The 24476-nt window shown below is 48.5% G+C and overlaps 1 protein-coding gene across 1 annotated transcript in view; it reads left to right on the forward strand.

The window, feature by feature from the left end:
• Positions 1-24476, forward strand: part of TENM4 (teneurin transmembrane protein 4) — a 385687-nt gene that overhangs the window by 297434 nt on the left and 63777 nt on the right. The window contains exons 16-18 of the mRNA XM_065882183.1: positions 14006-14125; positions 19330-19591; positions 22355-22622. Of these exons, the coding sequence (XP_065738255.1) occupies positions 14006-14125; positions 19330-19591; positions 22355-22622 (650 nt within the window). The remainder of the gene's footprint in view (positions 1-14005; positions 14126-19329; positions 19592-22354; positions 22623-24476) is intronic.

The following is a 24476-nucleotide window of genomic DNA, read 5'->3' on the forward strand; positions in this document are numbered from 1 at the left end:
ATTGGCACAGACTAAACCACAGTGAATGGTGGATGAATCAGTGCGTCAGCCGATCAGCTACTGCTGAGTGCTCGAACAGAGTAGAGAGAGAGTGCTTTGAGAGCTCAAAGGCAGGGCCATCACTCCCACTGCAAATCCAGGTCCCTGAGCTCCACGGCACGGGGGGGCTGCACCTGGCCCATCTTTGTTTCTCCAGCACCCGGCAGAGGGCCTGGCTCAGAACAGGCCGCAGTGAATGTTTGGTTTTGAGAATGAATGAGCAAACAAACAAATGAACTAATGAAATAAGACTTCTGGCAGGAGATGGCCTTTGGCCTGAGACAAAGATTTCAGTGAGGAGGGTTAGCCACTGAAACATTATTTATCCCATTTCAGGTCACAACAACCTGTTAGCACATCATGAAGTCAGTGTAGTAGTGGGTCGAAACTATTTTTTTAAGAAGTAAACTTAAATGGAATAGTGTACCGTGGAATAGAAAATATCAGTGTGGCACTCTAAAAGGATATGTGTTTCATGATGCGTGCGTGTGTGGTGTGTACCCTTGAATAGGGTATGTTGCTTCCCGTGGGTTTCAGTTGAACAGGATTTGAAAATTCATTCTAGACTGAGGAACCAGCATGACTTTCCATGATAATCAAAGAACCAAGAGAATTTTAATGTGGCCGGAGCATAATTATGGTGACAGTATTTTCCAAATCAAAAGTCAAGAGACATGCTCTAATGTTTGAAACCAGGAGGGTCTCAGGGAATCTAGGATGATATGATCCTGGTGTGCAGAGGGGCCATGGAGGAAAAAGAAGAACAGAGGGGACTCTGAGACCAGAAAGGTAGTTTGGGGAAGAAACTGAGAAAAATCTGCCCCTCGCCTGTGCACTGACCAGATTAGGGCATGTCACCTCAGTCAGGACTTAAAACGGCCACTAACAGAAGTGAAATAACCTTGATACCACGTCAGCCTTTAGAATTTCTCTCAGACCCTTTATAAAGCCACAATGTTGCCGAGAATTTTGGAAGTAGGAGGTTACAAGAGGAAAAATGTAATGGGAAAGAGGGGGGAAAGATCCCGTATGCAATATAATTTTTCGTCAGCCCACTGCAGACCTAAAGCCACGTGCAAGTGTCGGTGACAGAGCAGTTCCAGAAATGCATTTGCCTGCCACTCCACCCGCCTCGGCCCGCCCCAGGCCTTAAGACAGCCCTCAGATAGCCCTCCGAGAGTCTGAGCAATAGAGGTCATCTAATGGAGTTCATAGAAACACCAGCTTCCTGACAGCTGGCCTCTGAGCGAATTTATTATTGAATTATACTCCTGCGTTTTCAGAACAAGCTGAACTGACAGGCTACCCCATCCGTTTAAAAAAGGGGGCCAGGAAGAAAGACAATGATAAATTACCCTGATGGAAGATGGAAGAAGGTAAAGGACCTGCTTCCTCCAAAATGTCAGCCATTATATATTATTCATGTTGGTTTAAAAAAAAAAAAAAAATCCCTCCCCGCATTGAAATGAATGTTTATGATGATAAAGCAACTAGGTGATTTAATTCAGGATGCGGGCAGCAACTCCTCACATCATCCTGATCATCTAACAAGTCCTCCTCTGCCACTTGATCATCCCTTTATTGATTCCAAAACCGAATTACGACGTTTGCTTTGTAGCCTGAGCTTCCTCCTAGCTGTCCATCACAGGAAGCGTTAGCCGACGATGCAGCGCTGAAGCGGGAACCACTCGGGGTTTAGAGGGAGAGGCCCTGCATTCAAGTTCTTGGGCAAGGGAGAGCAAGCGACCTTGGGTGAGCGAGGCTCAGTTTCCTCATCTGGAATGAGGGGTCACTCATTCTCACCCTGCAGGTTATTTGGAAGGTTAAATGAGATAAAATACCCAGGAAGCCCAATGGCTGGTGCAGAGCACACGTTCAGTAAGAACACCGAATATTTACCAAGGATGTTCTACGTGTCAGGCATTATTTGAAATGCTTTGTAAGTTTCATAATTAGTAACACCTTTACATCTCCCCTGAAACCATATAACATAGGGAATTCATGCCCCTTCTTTTACAGATAGGAAACTGAGGCACAGAGAAGTGGAGTAACCTGGCCCAGGACAGACGGCTTGTAAGTGGCAGAGCCGGCATTTGAAGCCAAGCTGATTGGTCCTAGAGCCCATGTGCCGAGCCTCTGTTCTTCTCTGCTAGGTCTTTTATGTTCCCACCTCCACATCTTCAGCTTGGAAGTCTGTAAAACCTGGTGCTGCTACAACTCTACAACCCCAGCTGGCCCTGACTTTCTTTCTAATACTGTACAACACAGTAAAAAGCTAACATGCAGCAGGTCTTAGTGCTCCAGAGCACGGCCTCAGAGGCAGGTAGCGAGGCTTGAAGTTGAGCCCTACCCCTTGCCCGCTGTGTGACCTGGGACAAGTCCCTTAATCATTCTGTTCCTCACTTTCCTCCTCTGTCATATGAGGGTAATAATTGGTACCTCGTGGGGATGTCTGAGGATGGAAGGAGATATAAAACACTTATGTGTCAGAGCAGTAAGCCCCGGATGAATGTTAGTGGCTGTTACCACTTACAGCAGGAGTTAGTGTTCGCATTGGGAAGGACACTTGTATTCGTATAGGTTTTAGTGTCACCGTAGGAACTGGGAGAGAAATGAGAATCTTAGCCCGAAGCATTAATGCCGTTATATAACTGATGCAAGTGCCCCGGCACTGTGGCAGGCAGAGGTGAACAGACCTTTGAGATGGGCAGTCCTGTGTGGTTGAAGAGGAGACTTTGAGGCCAGAGAAAAAACTCTTGGCTCAGTGATGCAGTAGCAGAGCCTGAGTCCTGGCGAGCCTGGAGTCCTAAGTGAGGCTCTCAAGTAGTAATTCCAGTGTCTGTAAATCAAGGACTTTCTGCATTGCCATCCAACACTGATAAACGTCAAGCAATGAGAAGTTAAAATATTGGAGGGCCACGCTTCACATCACTAATATTGGAGAATATAGGGTCAGGACGTACCAAACACCTCTGCAATGAGTCTAACCAGCACCCCAGTCCAATCGTGGAGGCGTCAAGAGCTGGCTCTAAGTGAGCTCCACGGTGCGGGGCTGTGGGGAGGTGATGCTACCTCTGGGCAGTATTCTAGCCGGGGAGAGAGACCTGTCCACCCGCCCTCCCCTGCCTCCACCTCCTCCCACCACGGCGGGGCCCTGTGACTCTACCCTGTGGGTCTAGCCTGCAGGCCTCTAGGACTAACCCCAACCTGAGGAGGAGGGCTTAGAGCAACCCCAGCGGCTCAGCCTCCAGTCCTCCTACCATTCCTCTGCCTGACCCTTTATGTGCCAGCTCTGGCAATGGGTTTCTGTCCTGTCCCAGAATCCCAAACTCAACTGCTATCCGTAAGTCCCTGATATGAGCGGCCTGGTAGCCCTGCCACCCGAGGATGCAAGCCTCGCCTCCCCTTACCTGGCTCCCACCCCTGCCATGTCTGGGTCTGGAGATCCACCGTGCTCTGCTTAGGGACCTGGGCATCGTTACCTGGTGACACACAGGACGTCCACATCCAGCTGCCCCTGGGAGCTCCCTCACCATGCCTGCCCCCTGTCAGTCCTCCTCCCCTGCCCCTGGAAGGACTGTTTCCCTTGAATGCCACCTGTCTGTTGCTCTACACCTCAGGTCCGGCCTGCCGAGCTGGATTTGCACGGCTCTTTTCTGTGTCTCTGCCCCGCACTAGCCCCACCCCAGGAAGTGGGTCTAATTGTGGTCCATCCTAGTCTCCCCTTTCTGAGTAAAGCAGCGAAGTCTCCCTTTTCTGGAAGAAGCAAGACCTGTCCTGTACCCTGACAGGAAGACAGGACACACGGTCGTGAAGTGAACTTGTCCACTGAGACACTGTGTGCAGTCACGTTTTAGCAGAGCTGCTTCAAGTTTTTCTAGCAACACAAGCCATCTGCTGAGGAGTCCTCTTAGAGGCCGTCCTCTGGCTGCATAGCCCAGAGAACAGCCTATATAGACATGTACTCACAATCCCTGGCCCCAGGCACACGGTCAGTGTTTCCGAGCCGTGTCCCCGACCTGGCCAGCCCTGTCACCCAGGATCAGGAGGCTTTTGCTCCTCAAAAATGATCTCCACTGGCTGGTCTCTCTCAGTCCTGTTTCTCCTTTGCCACAACCAGGACTCACTTCTCTGGAAATACGGTGTCCTGAACAGTCATGGGCTCTGTTCTCGTGTGCACCTTCGTTGGCCAGCAGGAAGTATTCCAGGTGACTTCTGCGAGAGCCGACTCAGCCCAAAGCATCAGCGTTCAAGCAGCCGAGTTGCCCCCAGGCTTGAGTGTTCAGAGCAGGGGCCCAGGACCTCGTGCTCCCTGAGTGTCTGAAGTAGCTCAACAACCACAGAAAGTTAGGAGATCACAGGACCGTGGCTTCTGGGCTCTGCAGGAGGCAGGCCTAAGGGCCCAGAAGCCACTAGCAGTTACCGGGCCATCTTGTCATTGGATGCCCCCAGGTGGGGTGAGAGCATCATAGCGGACCTGTCGATGCCTCAGCCTCAGTGGGTGATGGAGGGGAAGCTCTGTCCGTTTCTAGGGATCACGTATCTCACCTGTAAATTAGGGGCTTGGACTCAGGCGCCCAAAGGACTCTTCTAGTTAAACATTAAATTCCTGTTAAATCTGAAGAAGTCTGTGGATTTCTTCTTTCCGCTCCCCAGATATACACAAAACAGTCCAAGAGCAAAGCTTGTTCTGTCGTGAACTGGAGTACTCCCCTGTGACATTCATTACACACACCCAGCAAGTGATCTGGAAGCCTCTGGTGGAGTCTAAACTGAGCCGAATTCCAAATGGAAGAACAGAGTCAGGGTACTTGGGCAGGGCCTGGTGCTTGATGCTAACTGTGGGGATGTTTGTATGTCGTACTGGAATGACCTTGTAGGCAGCTCCCCTTTTTACCCCATGCTAGCTTTACTTCAAGATACAAGGAATTTTTTTTTTTAAGTCAAATTATATTCATTCTGAAAGGTGAGTTCCTCATGCATAGGGATTCTGTCTCATTTATTGTTAGTAATTTAACTGCTTAGAATACAATGGAGGGCACTTCCCTGGCGGTCCAGTGGTTAAGACTCCACGCTCCCAATGCAGGAGGCACAGGTTCGATCCCAGGTCAGGGAACTAAGATTCCCCCATGCCGCATGGAGCAGCCAAAACAACAAAAACAACAACGACAACAAAATAAGTAAATAAACAAATTTTTTAAAAAAAAGAATACAATGGAAAATAAAACAGAAACTACTGGCACTGTTGTCCTGTAATTTCCATAAGTAAGAAAATGGATGAATAAATATCTTCCCTGCCACCCAGCACCGTGTATAGCACATAGTAGGTGCTCAGTTAAAGTTCCAATAACTGAACCCTATTCTCATTTACCTGGCCTTCATCTATGTTTCTCTTCCCCCAACCCATGTATATCTATTTTTTTACTTTGGACTATGTGAAATAACTATATTCATATTTTTCTGTCGTCATCTTTTTTCATTCATTTATGTGATCTTCATTTGTTTCTTTACTCAACATTTATTGAACGCATCCTAGTAGACCTACTCCTGTGATAAACACGGAGTTAGATGAAATGGACATAGTTGTTCCCTTCAAAGAACTCACAATCTAGAAAAGATAAGGTGTTTAAACAGATGAATACACTTTAGTGGGATAGGTACATTGTGCTTTGTTCACCAAAGGAGGGAGTGGCTTCTTTGTCCTGGAAAATAGGGAAGAGTTTCACTGAGAGGCAGGCCTTCAAGGAGAGATTAGTAGGAATGGGAGGACAGTCATTGAGGCAAAGGAACCAACATAGACAAAGTCAGGGAGGCATGGAAGTGCATGCCAAGGCAGGGGTATGAGAAGTAATTTAACGTGGCAGCAGCACAGGACGTGAGAATGGAAAACCGCGATGTGAGAGGCAGGCAGGGGCCCGATCCTGAAGGTATTTACATGCCAAGCTAAAGAGTGTGGACTAATTTATGTGGACACAATGGGTACTACAGAAAATGACATGGATGGCACAGGGATACTGATGATGTGGTAAATTGACAGTGGTATGGTCTGGAGAATTGGGTATCTTAGATTTGCAAGGTGCCTCAAGAGAGGATCTGGTCCAACTCCCTGACCACCAATAAATCGGAATGTTATTAAACGTTAACTGATTAGATCGAGTTCTGTTGGTTTGGGCCTAAGGTTATTGAAAGACATACAAAGTAAACATAGGAAGAGCGATGAAATAAGTTATAAAGAACGAAACACAGCTGGAAGTTGGCTTTTGAATATAGTAATATATAGCATATTAGAGTTTATTTCACACAAAGAAAGCACAGACACACACCATCGTAACTCTAGGGCTGTACAGTGGTCCCAAGGCGCTGCCCAACGTGGTCCATGAGGTACAGGAAGAAAATATTAGGACGTCTGTCTACATTTACTTTTTATCTTTAAAAATAAGAAAGAATGATTGTTTACTTGTACGGAACACCAGGTTTTCTCTGATTTGCTTGGTCCCAGTGTTGGTTACGTGTCTGGACGAGCACGTGAGGTGTTCTGAGTGAGATGAGGATCTAGTCCTCACAGAGCTTTACTGGTTTATAACATGACTGTGTTGTGTGTGTGTGTGTGTGTGTGTGTGTGTGTAAAATCTAGCTTTAACCAAACTTACATAAAAAATGGGGTCCAGGGCCTCCCTAGTGGCCCAGTGGTTGAGAGTCCGCCTGCCGATGCAGGGGACACGGGTTCGTGCCCCGGTCCGGGAAGATCCCACATGCCGCAGAGCGGCTGGGCCTGTGAGCCATGGCCGCTGAGCCTGCACGTCCGGAGCCTGTGCTCCGCAACGGGAGAGGCCACAACAGTGAGAGGCCCGCGTACCGCAAAAAAAAAAAAAAAAAAAGGGGTCCAGTGGCATAAAAGGATTTTGCAAAGTAACTACCAATCAAAGATGACAAGTGCAAATACAAGCCAGCAGTCAAACGGCAGAGCTGATATTCCTACTCCCGATCCAGAGTCTTCCTCAACTCCACTATGAAGTTAAAAACAGCAGTGATCATTCTCATCGGATCTAACAAAAAGGGAAGCAAAAGATTCAAAATTATCAAGAAGACTAGTTGAAATATTCATTTTTTGTCCATTAAATCTTGCACCAAGCATATATTATGCTTTCCAGTATTAGCTAATGATGATAGCATGTGTGTACAATTTATTAATAAATATAAACACACCCATGGAGCCTTCAGAAAATGTTTACAGAAAGGGTGTGTGATCAAAAATAGTTTTCAGAGCCCTCCTCTGATGATGTTAACTCAGACTTTTTAGGCGGCTGAAACAAATTGAGATTCTGTTATTTAGGTGTGTATCTGTGTCAGGTGGTAAGTAGCCTGAGAGGTGAAGTGACTTTCCTGAGTTCTCATGGATAATAAAGGAAGTCCTGAATTTGAATCCTGGCTCCCCAGCCACTCTTACGAGAATGGGCAAATCCATCCCCTGCAGAGGCTTTATTTTCTCACTTCTGCAGGAAGTGTGAAGTGTGAAGAGAGATGATCAGGAAGGTCTCTTCTCACATGTCATGACTAGTGGGTTCCCAAGAAAACGTACACAGGTGGAAGACAGCAGGCTAGAAAAGCTGGTTGAAGAAATGGAGACAGAGCGACCAAGATGGAAAGCTCTGAAGAAAGGGCTACAGAATGGCCCGTGTTGCCAGGCTAGAAAGAAGGTCTTGGAAGCTACTGAGTGGACAGGGTCAGGCTTTGACTGGGACCCCCCTTGATGGGGGTCGTTTGACAGGCCATGAAGTGGGGCTTCTTTGGGCCCAAGTAAGGTTCTTACAAGATGTCGGATAAAGTGTAGTTGGTGCTAGAAAGATCCCTAGTCAGTCAGATGAGTTGGCAGAAAACAGTTTAAAGGGTGCGTAAAAGTCTGGCATAGAAATCTGTTTAAAGTATGTAATGCAAAGGAGTGATTTGCATAACCAGTAGTGGCACACAGTAACAAATACCTTGAAGCAAAGAAAGGCTAAAGTTACCTTTTGCCGCCTAGATAGATCGCAAATGATTATTCCAGTTTCCTGAATACCAGCTTCATTAGCTGTCTCCATTTAATAACAAAAAATGTTCAAGCTGCAGTTTTTCTTCCTTCATCTTCCTCTATCTGCTCGTATGATACACAATGAATAACAAATCTAACTTAATTTCTGGCATTCTTTTTTTTTTTTAAGTTTTCAAAACCTTTAAATGTACAGAAGAGGAGGCTGTAGCATCAAAGCAGTAAGGCTACAAGCAGAGACGGGTGGATCCTCCAGGGGAAGGAACCCAGCCTTGGGATGCAACTTGTGACCAACTAGAAAACCCAGCCCCTGGAGCCCTCTGTTCCGTAGCCATATCCCTGTCAAGGTCAAGTAGCTCAGAGTTCTTTGGTATCTCTCTCATCTTCAGTTACAGAAACATATCAGTTCTTTATTCATTTAGTAAATAATTTATCAAGAGCTTACTCTGCACCACGCATTCAAATTCCAGGGCGCACCCTTGTGTTGGTGGAGGCTTTCTTTTGCCCACTCAGAAATGAGCATCAGGGCTTCCCTGGTGGCGCAGTGGTTGAGAGTTGAGAGTCCGCCTGCCGATGCAGGGGACACGGGTTCGTGCCCCGGTCCGGGAGGATTCCCACATGCCGCGGAGCGGCTGGGCCCGTCAGCCATGGCCGCTGGGTCTGCGCGTCCGGAGCCTGTGCTCTGCAACGGGAGAGGCCACAACAGTGAGAGGCCAGCGTACCGCCCAAAAAAAAAAAAAAAAAAAGAAATGAGCATCACTCACCCATGCTCAGTGCTGGCAGTCCAGCACTGAGGGGGATGTGGTCCCTGTCTTCAAGGAGCTTGTGATCTGCTGGGGGGAAAAGGTTGCCCAATAGTATGACAGCACTCAGAGTCTTTGCAGAGACAGCCCAGGGAGTGCGAGTGCTAGGGTACGCTCCAGGTGGGTCCTGGGGCTAAGCAGGTGGTTTTCAGGTGAAGGGGACAGGTGGAAGGTTCCATGTAAAGGGAACAACTCAGAAATAAGTATCAGCATTGTATGAGCTCCATTAGGATTCTGAAGCCACGTGTAGTAGGGCTGCTTGAGCTGGATTGAGGAGCACCAAGTTAAAACCATCATACATTCCACTTTACATCTGTTTGAGAAAATCTTCAGCCTGCATGTACAGGTGAGAGAATGGAAATCCAGAGAGGTCAGGTGATGCTCCAAGGTCATACAGTTAGTTACCAGAGTCAGAACTGGGAACGGACCCCCTGCCCAGGGCTCTTTCACCACGCCCCTCCACTTCTCCCTGACGGGCGGCTGAGGTGAGTTTCTTCTTTACTTGGTTCTGTTTCACGGTGGTTTTGTCTCTCCAACACTTTCCTCCCTTGATCCCAAACCTGGCCGGTGTCCCCAGGAAGCAGTCAGGCAGATCTCCCCCGTCACTGGCGTCAGCCAGGGCACCTCAGTCGGGCCCTGAGTATTTGGCTGGGCCAATGCCAGCATGTTTGACGCCTCGCCCCCTTGGCCTGGCATGAGTACTCCTTCCTGGCAGAGTTCACCCAGCCTAATTGCTTGTTTTGTAGCCCAGCTGCCTGACATATGCCAAACCCATGTGTTGACTCACTGGTGTCAGAGACAACTACACTCAGGCGTTTCGCATGTGCTTTGGTGAGCTCTAGGCAGCAACCGGGGACTGTAATCCGTGTATTTCTATAACCTCAGCGGCCTAACACAGTGCTTGCCTTCGAGTAGGTGCGCCGTTTTCTAAAGTGAATTTTAGTGAGTGCAGGTGAATAACACAGTAGTAAGAGGAAGGACCTGGAAGCAAGGAGTCCTAGCTTTGAGTGTCAGTTCAGCCCATTGAGTTCTTTGCTGTAGGACCTTGAGCAAGTCTGTTCTCTCTGAATTTCAATTACTTGATCATTTCTCACCTAATAAGCACTTGGGAGAAGATCTCATGCTTACCTAGCCCTTGGAGATGGACGCACATAAGATAGCTGTGTAAATGTGAATGATGTCACTGTATGACAGTCACATCATGGAGAGATACTTGGAAGGTTTAGAGCAACCTAGCAGAGCAGAGGGGTGATTAGTTGTGCCAGCAAGAGTTGGAAACAGCCTCACTGAAGTGATGACAGCTTAGATGGGACCCTAAGGATGAGTAGAAAATAACCCCATATGCCAAGACAGTGACTGAGGAAAAGCAAAACACATCAAATATAGGACTGGTGATAAGAGGATCATATGAGCCAGCTGGGAAGCCAGGTTGGTGACGGTGATTTGCACCCTGCGTTAGTGATTTCTCACCAAGGCAGTCTTCCATTATGGAATTTCACAGTCAAAGCAGCACCTATTTCTTAGGTGCACTGACCCTTAGTGTGAGGGTCAGTGTTCCAGTGGTGGACAGAAGCTGGCTCATGCCAGCTCACAGGGACTGCTTATTAAATGTTCAGGAGTTCTGCAAGCTAGTTCTTAAGCACAACTATTATTAAAAATTAAACTATATAAAATCACAGTTAAACAAATTAGATTAAAAACAAAGGTAATAATCAAAACTCATCACTTTCTAGTTATTTAGCTGTGTTTTACCATCATCTTTACTCTAGAGTTTATTTAGGTCTCTTGTTTCTCTGTGGTGGAAATAGTGTTATATACTGGTGTCCTACTAGCCATCTCTTCCCAACTCTGGGTGCAGTGATACCTCAGCGGTAGTGTGAAATCGGCCGTGGTGGAAGTCTTTACACCACAGAAATAGGCAAATGCCACAAATTAAAGCCACTTTTCTTTTGCAAGCCAATTGTTAAATATTCACCAGGGCACCACTGGTGGTTTCCATCGAATAACTGGATGAAGAAAAAAAATGTTTCGAAACCCAGCAGCCACATCTCTTCAGACCTCCCTGGACAAAAACACGTGGCAGGAGACACATTTCCAGGGCCTCCTGGAAGTCTCCTAGAGCAGACTTCCCCACCTTCTTTGTTCCAGGGAAGGCTTTACGTTGAACTGGGTTTTCTTGACAACTGAAAGTCATGGTCAAATAGAAGGAGGATGGAAGTGTTTTTCTCCAGGACTTAATTCCTGAGCCAAATGCCTGTTTTGGCAGGAGGCCTCTGTGGCCCACAGGGGTACCGGGAGTCAACTTAATCTTCTCCAGGATCCAAAGCAATCCACAGGAGCCCGGGCTAAAATTACATCTGCTCTGGGTTGCTGAAGTGGAGGCGACATGATGGCCAAATGGTGCTGATTTAATGTTTCCCAACTATCAGGAAATCCCCGAAGAGAGATTAATCAGAGGAGGCTGGCCCACATGTGGAGGAGGGGCAGCAGCCAGGGCAGCCCCCCAAAGGAAACCATCGCCAGAGGGCTGGTTATCGTCCAGGCAGAATCTGAAGGCACATATGTCAGGAGGAGGCTGGAGAGTAGCCAGCACCAGGATATGAGATCTGTTAGTAATCCTCTGGAAGGACAGAGTTCCAGCAATAAGAAATTCAATTTTCCTCCATTAGAGAAAGCATCTCTCAGTACCGGCTGAATACAATTGACGGAATAAATCTTTCCCATTAGCGGAGAGATAATTTCACGTAAATATATCGGGGGACCTTCAGAGCAGGATGGTGAGTCTTTGCTGAGCCTCACCGGCTTAACTTGTTTGCCGTGTAATTGCATTTAGACCAAGGGCCTCGGAAGAAAACCACTGACTGAATTAACATTAACCAGATTGTGTGTGGTGAGGGGAGGTGGGGTGAGGAGCTCGGTGCGTTGTGGGTAGTTGTTCTTGCCTTCAGAAAGGACAAACTGACACTGGGGAGCCCAGCTGCTTACAAGCCTGGTGTGTTAATTGCTTTTCTCATCAAACAGAGAAAAGCTTATCACTTTCCTCTGTAGAAAGGGTAGAGATGTAGGTACCTAATAAAGCAGAGGCTGAGTTTGAGAGGTTTTTTTATGAATGCCCTCAGGCCTCATCACTAGCTCTTCCCCAGGCCAGAAAAAAGCCTTCCGAACTGTGGACAACAGAGCCTTTGCGTCTTTGCCTCAGATTTGTCTTGTCCACGAGGGCTGTCTCCCCAGCGCCCTGATCCCTTAGGCCATTGACACCAGCGAGCATCTTCACTTCCACCCATTGCCAGTGGTACAGACTGGTCTAGAGTTGGACCCCGAGTGTGAGGCCTGGACTCAAGGCCTGGCTCTGCCCCTGCCTCCCTGTGTGGCTTGGAGCAAATAACATGACGTCTGTGGACCCAGTTTCGTCTTCTTCCACTAACTCAGTGATTTTCTAGCTGGCTTTCCTCTGGCTTCTCCAGAAACTAAGACTCTACAGAGTTGCTTTCAGAACCACCCCAAGGGGAAAGCGGGTCCCACCCCTACTTCATCTGGAGCAGATCTTGTTTTTATTGGCTTTCCACTTGGGGATCCTTATAAAATATCATCTGCTAAAAAGATTCTGTTTCTGAAATATTTGAAAAAACATCATTCTAGATGATCTCTAATTGTCCCCCTTATTTACCCAACCTACTGTTTTTGCTTTTTTAAACAATCACCTCGTACTTCTTAGGCATTCCCGGGCACTCTAGAGAGAAAAAAGGAAATAGACCTTGACCCTGGCCTCAAAGAGCTGGTGATCTAGTGGAGTGGAGAAACATGTACAGTGTGGTAGGGTATCAAGGGGTTTGTGCCAGGTTTTGGAAGAGACAGTGACTAGTTCTAATTAGGGGCGTCAAGAAAGGCTTCAGGGAAGAGGCGTCATTTGAAGTTGGGTCTTCAAGGATGAGAATGTTGGGAGAGGGAGGGGTACAGGAATGGTATCTGAGGCAGATGAAAGAACATTGCACAGACACAGAGGCTTTGAACAACATTTGACTGGCAAGTTTGGGAAAAGCAGATGGCTTATTGCCTGGAATATAGAGGGAGAATGGAAGGGGGGATGTTGGGAGAGGTGCCAAGTTCTAGAAACCACTCCAAGGGGACACCAGCATCTGCCCTTCTCCTGTCTCCAATGCCAGGTGAGAGGAAGTGCCCTCTATCCTGTTCACTTTCTTGAATGCCTGCTTCCAGTGAGACTCTTAGTGACAATAAAGATCACTGCCATTTATGGAGCTTACTGTGCACGAGGATGAAAAAACAGAGACTCAAAGAGCTGTGACAGAGCTAGGGTTTGAACCCAAGTCACGTGACTCCACTATTTACAATAGCCAGGTCATGCAAGCAACCTAAATGCCCATCAACAGACAATTGGATAAAGAAGATGTGGTACATATATACAATGGAATATTACTCAGCCATAAAAAGGAACGAAAGTGGGTCATTTGTAGAGACGTGGATGCATCTAGAGACTGTTATATAGAGTGAAGTAAGTCAGAAACAGAAAAACCAATATCGTCTATTAACGCATATATGTGGAACCTAGAAAAATGGTACAGATGAACCGGTTTGCAGGATGCAAATAGAGACACAGATGTAGAGAACAAACGTATGGACACCAGGGCGGGAAGATGGTGGTGGGGAGTGGAGGTGGTGGTGGGATGAATTGGGAGATTGGGATTGACATGTATACACTGATGTGTATTAAATGGATGACTAATAAATAAATAAATAAATAACATTTTTAAAAAAGAAGAGCTGTGACAGAGCTAGGTTTTGAACCCAAGTCACGTGACTCCAAATTCACGTGCATAACTACACTGTATAGCACCACCCCCCGCATCAGCCTTTTCTCCTTACAGCATAGCACGGTATCCGTAGAAAATAACCCTCTAAGTGAGATATCTGAAAGCCTTTTTCAGTAATAATTCTTTAGAGGATGCTTTGATGACTTAGATTGAGGCAATTAAAAAAAAGGTAGTGCTCATCTTGAGTGGATACCATGAGCCCCTGGGTGCCTAGATATGTCTGAGTGACCTGCCTCAGTCTCCTGACCTGCCAGCCAGGGTTCTAACATGAAAAGTAGGTCATGTTTTTCTCTCTTTTCTACCCCCAGGCATGCGTGTGTCATTCGTGGTCAAGTAATGACATCAGATGGGACCCCGCTGGTTGGTGTGAACATCAGTTTCGTCAATAACCCTCTCTTTGGATACACGATCAGCAGGCAAGATGGCAGGTAAGAGGCCTTTTGGGGACCAGGGTTGGTGAAGGCTCTGCTCTCGTGGTCTTGCCACATAGCTGCTGCTGGAATGACAACGTGCGAAAAGGATAAGACTTGGAGTCAGAGGACCTGAATCCACGTGCCCAGCCCTGCAATGCACTAGCTGTGTGACCTTGTAGCTGACTCTGGCCTGAGTCCCTTTGGCTCTAGATTAAGCAGCTTCTTCTTACTTGTTTCTCAGAGTAAGCATGCGGTACCTTATACATATTGTTCTGTTGCATGGCTTATGATATAAAATACTGTCGAGTGGACCATTCTCCATAGGCCAGGAAGCTCCAGAAGTCTCAGCATTCCTGCTGTGTGGTTTCCATCTGCAACTACCCAGGTCTATGGAAGCCACTGAGCGATCACAGAACTCTGACCTTCAGATCCCTGTGAGAACCTTTAGTTCATCAGCCTGAACGAAGTCAGGTTTCTTTAATCACCGTAGCTCCCCCCATTTGTTGGCTGTGTGTTCTTAGACAAATCTCCTTACCTCTCTTGGCCTCAGCTTCTTCATCTGTTAAATGGTCCTAATACTATTTATCTTACATGGTGGTGGTAAGGATTTGATTCTATGATGAATGGAGAAGCACCGTGCACATAGTAGGTGTTTAATAAATCTTAGTTCCCTGCCCCACTCTGATTCATCGCTGTATCTCCAGGGTCTAGCACATAATAAGTATACAAAAAATATTAGCAATATATTAAAGTTACAACTTAAAAAGGTGATGATTACAATGCAAGCCATGAGACTGTTTTGGAGAGAAGAGGAGAGGAAGGAGGAAAGTGGAATATTTAGGCTGTCAGTGGTGACAAGTCCTCTATTTTTAATAAAATCAGGTGGTGGTGTCCATCTGGCTAAGTGTGGGCCCATAAGGTTGATTTTCACTCTGTGTTGGAAATTGTGCTCCAGCCTGATTGATTTCAGCACCTCTTTAATCCAATCTCAGATGTGAACATGTCCTGGCCGAGGTGATAATGAAGTAGGGGCTCATCTGTTTGTAGACATATGTGCCTCTCAGACGGGGCTGGCAAGCTGGGCATGGGGAGCCCTCTCTTCCCTCCTCCCCCTCCCTATGAATGGAAGAGGCTGGTGGCCAGTCCCCAGGGATCATCTGTCCAGGCCAGGCCACTGATCACCAGAAGCACCTCAGTGCAGACTTGTGCTACAGCAGGGAGAAGTCTCCTTCCTCATGGTGCCTTTACCACCTTCCAGCTCAGGGCTGCCTGCTTTGTGGAAATAGGAGATATGAGCATCATAGGCAACAAGTATCCTGACTACACTATTACCTGCTGTGAAACAGTCATCAAAAAGGAGCCATGGGGACCGCTCTTTTTTTTTTGCCATAAAATTTGTCCATCATTCATGTGAGATGGCGAGTAGTCCGTCCTCTGCCCACGGTGCTTGGTTAGGGTGAGTCCATAAAACACACCAGAGTCCAGTAAACTTGGTGGCCCTTGGGGAATGCCCAGTTAGCACCTCCAGGCTTTGATTTGTCCTGTTGTGCTGCCCTTGCAGTCTCTACTACCTCATGAGAGGATGGGCATCCGGGGCGGTAAGTATCAGCCATATTTCCTGCACCGGCCAGCTTTAATTACACCCGAGCAGCCAGAGCTGCTACAGCCTAAAGCTTGCGTTTCAGAACAGTTCTTACCAATGCATCAGGGGGCTTAAATTTTCTTCCCATCTTAGACACTGCATAATGTATGGGAAAGTCATTACTTATTCTCTAATAAGTGTCTGAAGAGCCCTGTTTGTTATATGTAAATGGGTAGCATCTTGCCCATTTCCCTCCCCCTTGTCCCTGACTCACCTTCTTTCTTATTTCTCATACCCGAGGAGAAACTGTAAGGCTAGAGATATCGCCTGGAGATAACAGTGTATGCAGGTCCAGGGACCAGGTCTAATTCATCTTTGTATTCCTCACTTTCCCGGCAGGCACCATGACACTTGCCTTTGTCCAGATCTCCCACCCTGGCCCCATGCTGAAATACCAGACCTCAAGTCTTAACAAGAGCTCACAAACAGAAAACAGTGGCAGGGAAGTTAGCCAAAGAGATCATTAAAAAGATGGAGGGGCCTCCCTGGTGGCGCAGTGGTTGAGAGTCCGCCTGCCGATGCAGGGGATGCGGGTTCGTGTCCCGGTCTGGGAGGATCCCACATGCCGCGGAGCGGCTGGGCCCGTGAGCCATGGCTGCTGAGCCTGCGCATCTGGAGCCTGTGCTCCGCAACGGGAGAGGCCACAACGGTGAGAGGCCCGCGTACCGCAAAAAAAAAAATAGAAAATAGAAATCATGAAGAAAAATATTTAAAGAATAGCAGACAAGGGCTTCCCTGGTGGTGCAGTGATTGAGAGTCCACCTGCCGATGCAGGGGACGCGGGTTCGTGCCCCCGTCTGGGAAGATCCCACATGCCGCAGAGCGGCTAGGCCCGTGAGCCATGGCCGCTGAGCCTGCGCATCCAGAGCCTGTGCTCCCCAATGCGAGAGGCCACAACAGTTAGAGGCCCACATACGGCAAAAAAAAAAAAAAAAAAAAAAAAAATAGCAGACAAGAGAAGCAGTTCAGGTTCATTGAATTGAAAGATGGGATTATACAGAACACGAAGCCCAGGGAATAGAGCCCAGTGCTTTCCTTGTCCATTATCTCATCTGTCTCATTAATAACCTGCCAAGTGATGATGACTGTCACCTTCATCTCACATGAGGAGATTGAGGCTCAGACGGGTGACGGAACTCACCTGTGGACTAAGTGGCAGTGCTCGGACTGGCCCTCACTGTTGGGGCTTCATCTGAGAAGTAGGCCTTCCCTTTGAGGTCAGTGTCACGCCCATGTCCACAGCAAGGTTTCCCTCCAGATGGGCAGGCCTGGCTCTTGGCAAGAGCCAATCACACCCCACTGTTGGCTAGGCCAGCTGTCCCCACCTGGCTCTTGGCCTTGAGAATATGTCTTTTCATGTTTGTCTTCACTCCCTCCCCACGCTCATCCTGTCAGCACTCATCCTGTCACGAAGGGAGCTTGTAAGTCAGGCCAAACTTCTGTTTGACAGTTAAATGTTCTGTCAAAGTACAGATGCTGTTCGGTTCTGTTCCCTGGGTATTTTCCCCAAGCCCTGGATATTCTCCTGGAAAGCCAAAACCTGAACTCTTAGTTGAAAATAAACACCTTCCCTGGTGTTTCTCTATTATTATGTATTGAAGAATGATGGTACCCAACTTCCTCTACTCAAAGGTTATGTGGGCCTAGAAGGGGCCAAGTGAAGAGTAGGCAAAACAGATGAAAAGCATCTGCAAAGGACAGATGAGTCAGGCTTTGGAGCTTGGGGACCCAGATCTGAGGGCGCCATCTACCCCGAGGTGGACTTACGGTAATAGCCAAAGGAAGAAATAACTTAGGGTGTTTAGTATACAGTCAATTCAGAAGAAACTGACAACGTCACTCATGAGTTCATTCTATAAACTATAACCATCAAGCACGGGGCTAAGTTCTGGAAAGGCTGAGAGGAATCAGTGTCCCCAGGCCTGTGAGTGAATGTGTGATTCCAGTGCAGTGTATGTGGGCTGTTAGGAGGAGTGCACATGGTGCAGTGGGATTCTGGAGGGGAGGCGACTGGAATTCTGAGTGGGTGAGGAGTTAGCAGAAGCCCTCCATCCAAAAAAGCAAGATGAGGACAGGCCTTGAGAATGCATCCTAAAGGTGATAGCTAAAGGACTTTGTCCAAAGAGACATCACCAGGAGGGGACAGGTGGACAGGATCACTGTTTCCAAGTCCTGAAGGACTGTCAAAGTCAGAGGAAGACTAGTTTGAAGTCACCCTAGCAGGTAGAACATGTTTCTAATGGCTAAGGAGCTATTAAGAGAGGGACCCAGGCTCAATTACCACCCCCCTAAAAAAGTCTACTAACGGTCAGAACTAACCAAAGATGGGACAGTCCCCCTGCGGACATAGCAAGCTCCTCATCGCTGGAAATGTGCAAACAGGAACCAAATAGCCCCTTGATAGTGGTTCTGTAGAAGGAACTGAAGCATCAGATTCAGAGAGGGGACTAGGTCAGATGACCTAGTGGTTCAACTGTTACTCGATTTTAAACTTTCTGTTTTGATGGGGTGGGGGAAGGACACAAAACTCTGGTCTGAATTAATCTTGTTGCACATTGAACATGGGGTCTTAAGTAGCAACCACGCGCTCTAGGTGGCAAAGCAGACCCAGCCTGCAGGACTAGTGACATAGCTGGGCTTACACCTGGGCCTCCTTTCCCATCTTCTATAATGTGAGCTCATCTGGCCTCTGACCACCTAGCTGCTGAACCCTCAGATCAGACGCTCAGTGTCAGAAACATGGAGTGTACAAGTGGGAACTCAGTTTCCTTGGATGTTCAAAAAAAAAAGGTCCATGCTAAGGCTTGGATGGGCAAGTGCCCGGCCAGGTTTGTCTGCAGGTGATGGGAGTTAAGATGCCAGAACCAAAAACAGAGCTGCCAGCAAGTTTCTGGCCATCCCCAAAGGGCAATGAACAAAGGCTGGGTGACCAGCTCTCAGGGGCACAGCCACGGAGATCTCATCTCAACTGGGAGGTTGGGACTCAGTCTTCTGGTTCCTCTTTTACTTCTAAGTTACGGTGATTCTAATTGTGCCCGTCTCTAAACTACCTTGCTATTTTGTAACTCCAAAGGCCTGGTTGAGTATCATAGTCAGAGATACAATTGCTGTAGAGTCATAGAATCTTAATGACTTCAGAATAATTTATTTGAACCTTTGCCTTTTACAGATGAGAAACTTGAGAATCAGACGGGCTAAAGGACTTACCCAAGGTCACACAGTAGCCCACGGCAGAGCCAGGACTAGGCTTAGAGTTCTAACACCAGGGCAGGGTTTGTTCTGCTTTATTCTGATGAATTTTCACTGGGCTTCAGCTCTAAGACGCCCTAAGTACCAGGGGCACCCGAGCAGAGGCTCATCAGTGGTCCTGTGTCCTAGCAAATGGCTCCCCAAAGCAGGTTGTTATTTGGTTTTGGCAAGTTCTCTACGGTGAATCACTTTCAAAAAAATAATGCTTTCTGGAACCTCTTTCAGGTTTTAGAGTCTCCCTCAACGAGTGCTCAGATCCTTCGGTGTAATTTTTCTCCTTTCTCTGCTCCTCCCTCTCCTCTCCTTCTCACCCTCCCCTCCCAAACAGCTTTGACTTGGTCACAAATGGCGGCATCTCCATCACCCTGCGGTTCGAGCGGGCCCCCTTCATCACACAGGAGCACACCCTCTGGCTGCCTTGGGATCGCTTCTTTGTCATGGAAACCATCATCTTGCGGCAGGAGGAGAATGAGATTCCCAGCTGTGACCTGAGCAGCTTTGCCCGCCCCAACCCTGTCCTGTCTCCTTCCCCACTGACGTCCTTCGCCAGCTCCTGTGCAGAGAAAGGCCCCATCGTTCCGGAAATTCAGGTATACCCAGCTTTCTTAACTGCATTTCTCCATGCCTTTATTTCATTCGGGAGGTGGAGGAGGATCTCAGAGACAGGGGAAAGAGACAGTCCATCAGCCCACCATCCAGACCCCAGCCGGCGTGCTGTGAGGCTATCATGGCCACCCCCTTACACACTTAATACATGTGAGCCCTGTAAAGTGCCTGGCACCCTCCAGCATATAATAAATTCCCACTCCCTCTCCACTCTGCCACCCAGTTCACTTCCACGTCCCCTTTCCCCAACCTCCAGTGTCTCCCCCGCCCCTCCTTATTTCTGTTAAAAATAACGATGATAGGGGCTTCCCTGGTGGCGCAGTGGTTGAGAGTCCGCCTGCCGATGCAGGGGACACGGGTCCGTGCCCCGGTCCGGGAAGATCCCACATGCCGCGGAGCGGCTGGGCCCGTGAGCCATGGCCGCTGAGCCTGCGCGTCCGGAGCTTGTGCTCCGCAACGGGAGAGGCCACAACAATGAGAGGGCCGCATACCACAAAAAAAAAAAGAAAAATAGCAATGGTAGTTTCCACCAAGAGGAGTGAGGCAGAGGGTCCCAAATGTTTGCGTCGCACTAAAGATTAAATGAGGAAATGTGTATGAGATACTTGGCACAATATCTGGCACCTACTAAGTGCTCAGTGAATTTTAACCATTATTACTATTAAGATTATTTTACACACACTGCCTTCATGCCAATTAATGAGTGCTTTGGCTCAAATCTATACGCGCAAGTGCTTTACTTCATTATCATTAAAAGGAAGTAATTTGGGAAAATGCATTTTCATCTGATAGAAACCAAGATGGATTCTTTGCCTAACAAAGCTGTGTGGACTTGAATTGCTTCTGCCATCCCGGCCCAATTTCCAATGGCAGAAACGAAGCCTGGGGAGGAGGAGGGACGGCAGTGCAGAAACTGGGGGAGAAGCCCCAGCCGTCCCGCCGGGCCGGCCTCATGAGAGCTGTGGCGACGTACAGGCTGATAAATGATCTCTGGTGCTGGCGGAGCGGGGTGTTTAGACGTGTGTGTGTTCCTTGCCGGGCTAAGCAGCCACACCTCTGCACTGCACCCTGTGAGTGGCTTCAGACGCCGGCCCTCGAGAAGGAAACACAACCATTTGGGAATTCTCATCGCACCCATAGGTTGCAACTTCACTCCTTTTCAGACATTCGGCGCTTGTCTCCCGTCTCCACCACCAGGCTGACCTTCCTTACCGAATGGTTGTCAGCGGAGACAGAGCTTGCTGGGGAGGGGAGATTTGTGACTCAGCACTGCTTCAGCTGCAGCGAGACATCTCCCCATGAGCAGGGACTTCGAAACAAATGGGGTGAAAGGTCCCCCTCTCTTTACCGTGCTCCCGGGGCTGGGCGCCTACGAGCCCAGCTGGGTCACAAACCTTGCTTATTATCAGATTCATGAAATACATGAAAACAAACTCTTGGGTTTTGCCAGTCCTGTCATTGGCTAGCCTTTGCAAGTACAGGGAGATGTACGTTTTGAAGGGTATGTTAAGAAGAGTAAATACTTATGACAGCATCTGAGTAAATACTTATGACAGCACTCAAGCCCGGCTTTGCCTAGAACTTGTGAGCTGAAATTGAGGAAGATCGCTTTGGTGTAGGCCCAGTCCCGAAAAATGTTGTGTGTTCAGGAGAATGGGTTGGGGTGGGAGTTCACACCCATCTGTGACGTGGACTGACAGGAAGAGGCTTTCTTTGTGAAGGCCCAGTTCCCCTGTGACCACGAGGGTAAACTAATCATTGTCCTTTTAATGGATACGTTAGCCTCAATTGATTTAACGTCCCCTTCTTGAAACAGAGCCCAGAGCATCAAGCCAATAAAAGTTCTCCACGTTTGCCATGTGCCCAGGCATCTTGGCATTAATTTCGGCTTCCCATCTTGGAGCTGAGCCCATTGCACCAGTAGATAAAGCACTGCCTTTCCCACCACTCTGCCCCTCTGGCACAGCCTTGGAGCACGCAGACTCCGTGCGGCCCATCTGTCTTCTTTCTACTGATGAGCTGGGGGCCTTAGCTTCAGGTCCTTGGCAGCCTGTGTTCCCAACCCTGCATAATGGTTCGGTCCACATCTCTAGCCTCCGTTTACCTTCCTGAAGACGAAAGCCACTTGTAACAGATCTTCCTTTAGGAAAGTTTTGAGAGAGAAGCAGGCCTTCTCGCTGAGCCGCCTGTCCACATCGGTCGGAGGGAACTTCCCAGTGCCCCCTGCTTCCAGCACCAGCAGCACCGTCATCATTAGTAACATTTAATGAGTGTCCGTTATGTGCTGGGCACTTTATGTATGTGACCTTACCCAGTCGTCAGACTAATCCAGTGAGGAAACAGAGATTCAGAGTTTCCGTGAGTTTTCTGGGATGACACCGCTTGTGAATGAAAGGTGACAGTATGATAAATACTTTACACGTGTTATCCTCTCATTAATGCAACGAGATGAGCATCGTCATCCCTGCTGAAAGGAGGAAGCTGAGGCTTACGGAGGCAGGGATGTCCCGAGTAAGAGCTGCCCCGCAAAGCAGGCCTTCTGACTCTCCTTTTCCTCCCCCACCCCTCCCTCCCTTCTCTTCCTTTCCTGCCTTACCCTTCACATCCGCTTCCTCCTCTCCCTTTCTCTCCTCCTCCTTCTCTGCATCCTCCTCTGTCTCTTGAACACCCAGAGTATGTGGGGCTGTGGCCACCTTCCCTCCACCAGCGATTCTGTGACCGTCACCTGCTGTGATCTGTCTCTCTAGGCTTTGCAGGAGGAAATCGCCATCTCTGGCTGCAAGATGAGGCTGAGCTACCTGAGCAGCCGTACCCCCGGCTACAAATCTGTCCTGAGGATCAGCCTCACCCACAGCACCATCCCCTTCAACCTCATGAAGGTCCACCTCATGGTGGCGGTTGAGGGCCGCCTCTTCAGGAAGTGGTTTGCTGCAGCCCCAGACTTGTCCTATTATTTCATCTGGGACAAGACAGACGTCTACAGCCAGAAGGTTTTTGGGCTCTCGGAAGCCTTCGGTAAGCCTCCCAGCCGCAGGCCTCAGTGCCGTCCTCAGAGAGACAGTAAGATTTGGGGGCACGGGGCTCTTTTTCCACCTCCCTTGTTTTTTCTTCCTCCCTTTCTCTTCTCAGAAATACCTAAGGTCTAGTTGGACCTTTCAGTGACCATCCATGACCTAAAAGAAAATACTCAAAGACCTGCATGTGGAAAACTTGACAGTTAAAAAAGAGGGTTACAAAACCAAAAAGGCCCTTGAAGAGCACTGTGGTGTTATGTGATGGGCTGAACGAGGCTGGTGCCACAGAGACAGAGCCGTGTGGACATTGCCCCAACCCTGCCCCCACCCCCAGCCGTTGGGCCTGAACTTACCCATTAAAAATATGGGAGTCTGGGGCTTCCCTGGTGGCGCGGTGGTTGAGAGTCCGCCTGCCGATGTAGGGGACACGGGTTTGTGCCCCGGTCCAGGAAGATCCCACGTGCCGCGGAGCGGCTGGGCCCGTGAGCCATGGCCGCTGAGCCTGCGTGTCCGGAGCCTGTGCTCCACAACGGGAGACGCCACAACAGTGAGAGGCCCGCGTACCGCAAAAAAAAAAAAAAAAAAAAAAAAGGGAGTCTGGAGCTTCTGGGTTTCTTCAGTCTTACTGAGGTGCAGGAGCTAAGATTCTTCCCTCATCAGAAAGGCTTTTTGGCCTCTTTACCTCCTTTCCAATCAGAGAGTCCCTTTGTTGATGTTATTGCTGTTTTTCTCTAAGATGAAGCAGAAGGTGACTACAGCCTCACCTGGAGTCCCAGCCCCACTCGGACCTTGGGCTTCCAGGGCTGGCTGTGCTCATCTCAGCTTCCGGGTGAGAGCAAGGCTCCACGAAGGGTTCAGAGCTGGATTGTTAGCAGTCGTAACCCCTGCAGGGCTAATCCTCCAAGCACTTAGAGTAACAGCCCGGAAAATCCCTCTCAACTTGAAGCTCACTCCAGTTTCATTCCCTTTCTAGATTTGGCAAAGGCAGAGTGAGGAAGCAGATGAGAAGTAATGAAGAAAGAAAGAGAGAAAGAGGGAGGGAGAGAGGGAGGAAGGCAGGCAATAAGGGAGTGTCTGTTGAGCATCTGCTCTGGGTGATGTGCTCCCTGTACATTGGTATCTCGGTTAATCTTTACAACCACCCTGTGAGTCAGAAATTGTCCTCATATTCTGCATGAGGAAGCTGAGGACCAGAGAGGTGAGGTGACTTCCCAAGGCCACACAAGGAAGGAACTGAGCTGGATTTACCCAAATCTCCCCTGTAGTTTTGCATCCTGCCCTACCCCATAGGGTACACTGGGAGCAAAGATGCCATCTGTCACTGTTTACGATCCCTTCTGTAAACCGAACTACTTCTATGGTCTCTTCAAACTCAGTGAAGTCTTACTACCTCTTTAGATGAAATGAGCACATTTAAGTGCCCACCAGCCAGTTAAGGTCTCTCTGCACAGAGACGTCAAGGGCTGAGGTTTGCTTTCCTGAGATGACAGGGGACCAGTAGGAGGCAGAGTGTCTGCTTAAGGGACTCAAGGTCATAGGGAAGAGGTCACAGGGACATCTTCCAATGCATTCGCTCCTGCCATAGCGGGCCAGCAATCTCTCAGGGCACCTAAAGGAAACTTTAAGGGGCTGCCCAATTGTTAACTCCTGTCGTGATCATGTGATAGAGCATTGCCCAGTGGAAAATAGCATCTACACAGAAAGATACTTGGAAGAAACGGCATTCCTGTCTCTGCCAGTTCCTTTCCGTAGGGCAGTTACTGGGATTTTCACAAACCCAGCCTCAGGGAGCCTGCCATGGTTAGCCTGCCTCCCAGTGCCCCAGGAGGCCTGGATTTATGAAACAAAAGCAAAA

This window comes from Phocoena phocoena, chromosome 8 (assembly GCF_963924675.1).
Source record: "Phocoena phocoena chromosome 8, mPhoPho1.1, whole genome shotgun sequence".
Lineage (NCBI taxonomy): Eukaryota > Metazoa > Chordata > Mammalia > Artiodactyla > Phocoenidae > Phocoena > Phocoena phocoena.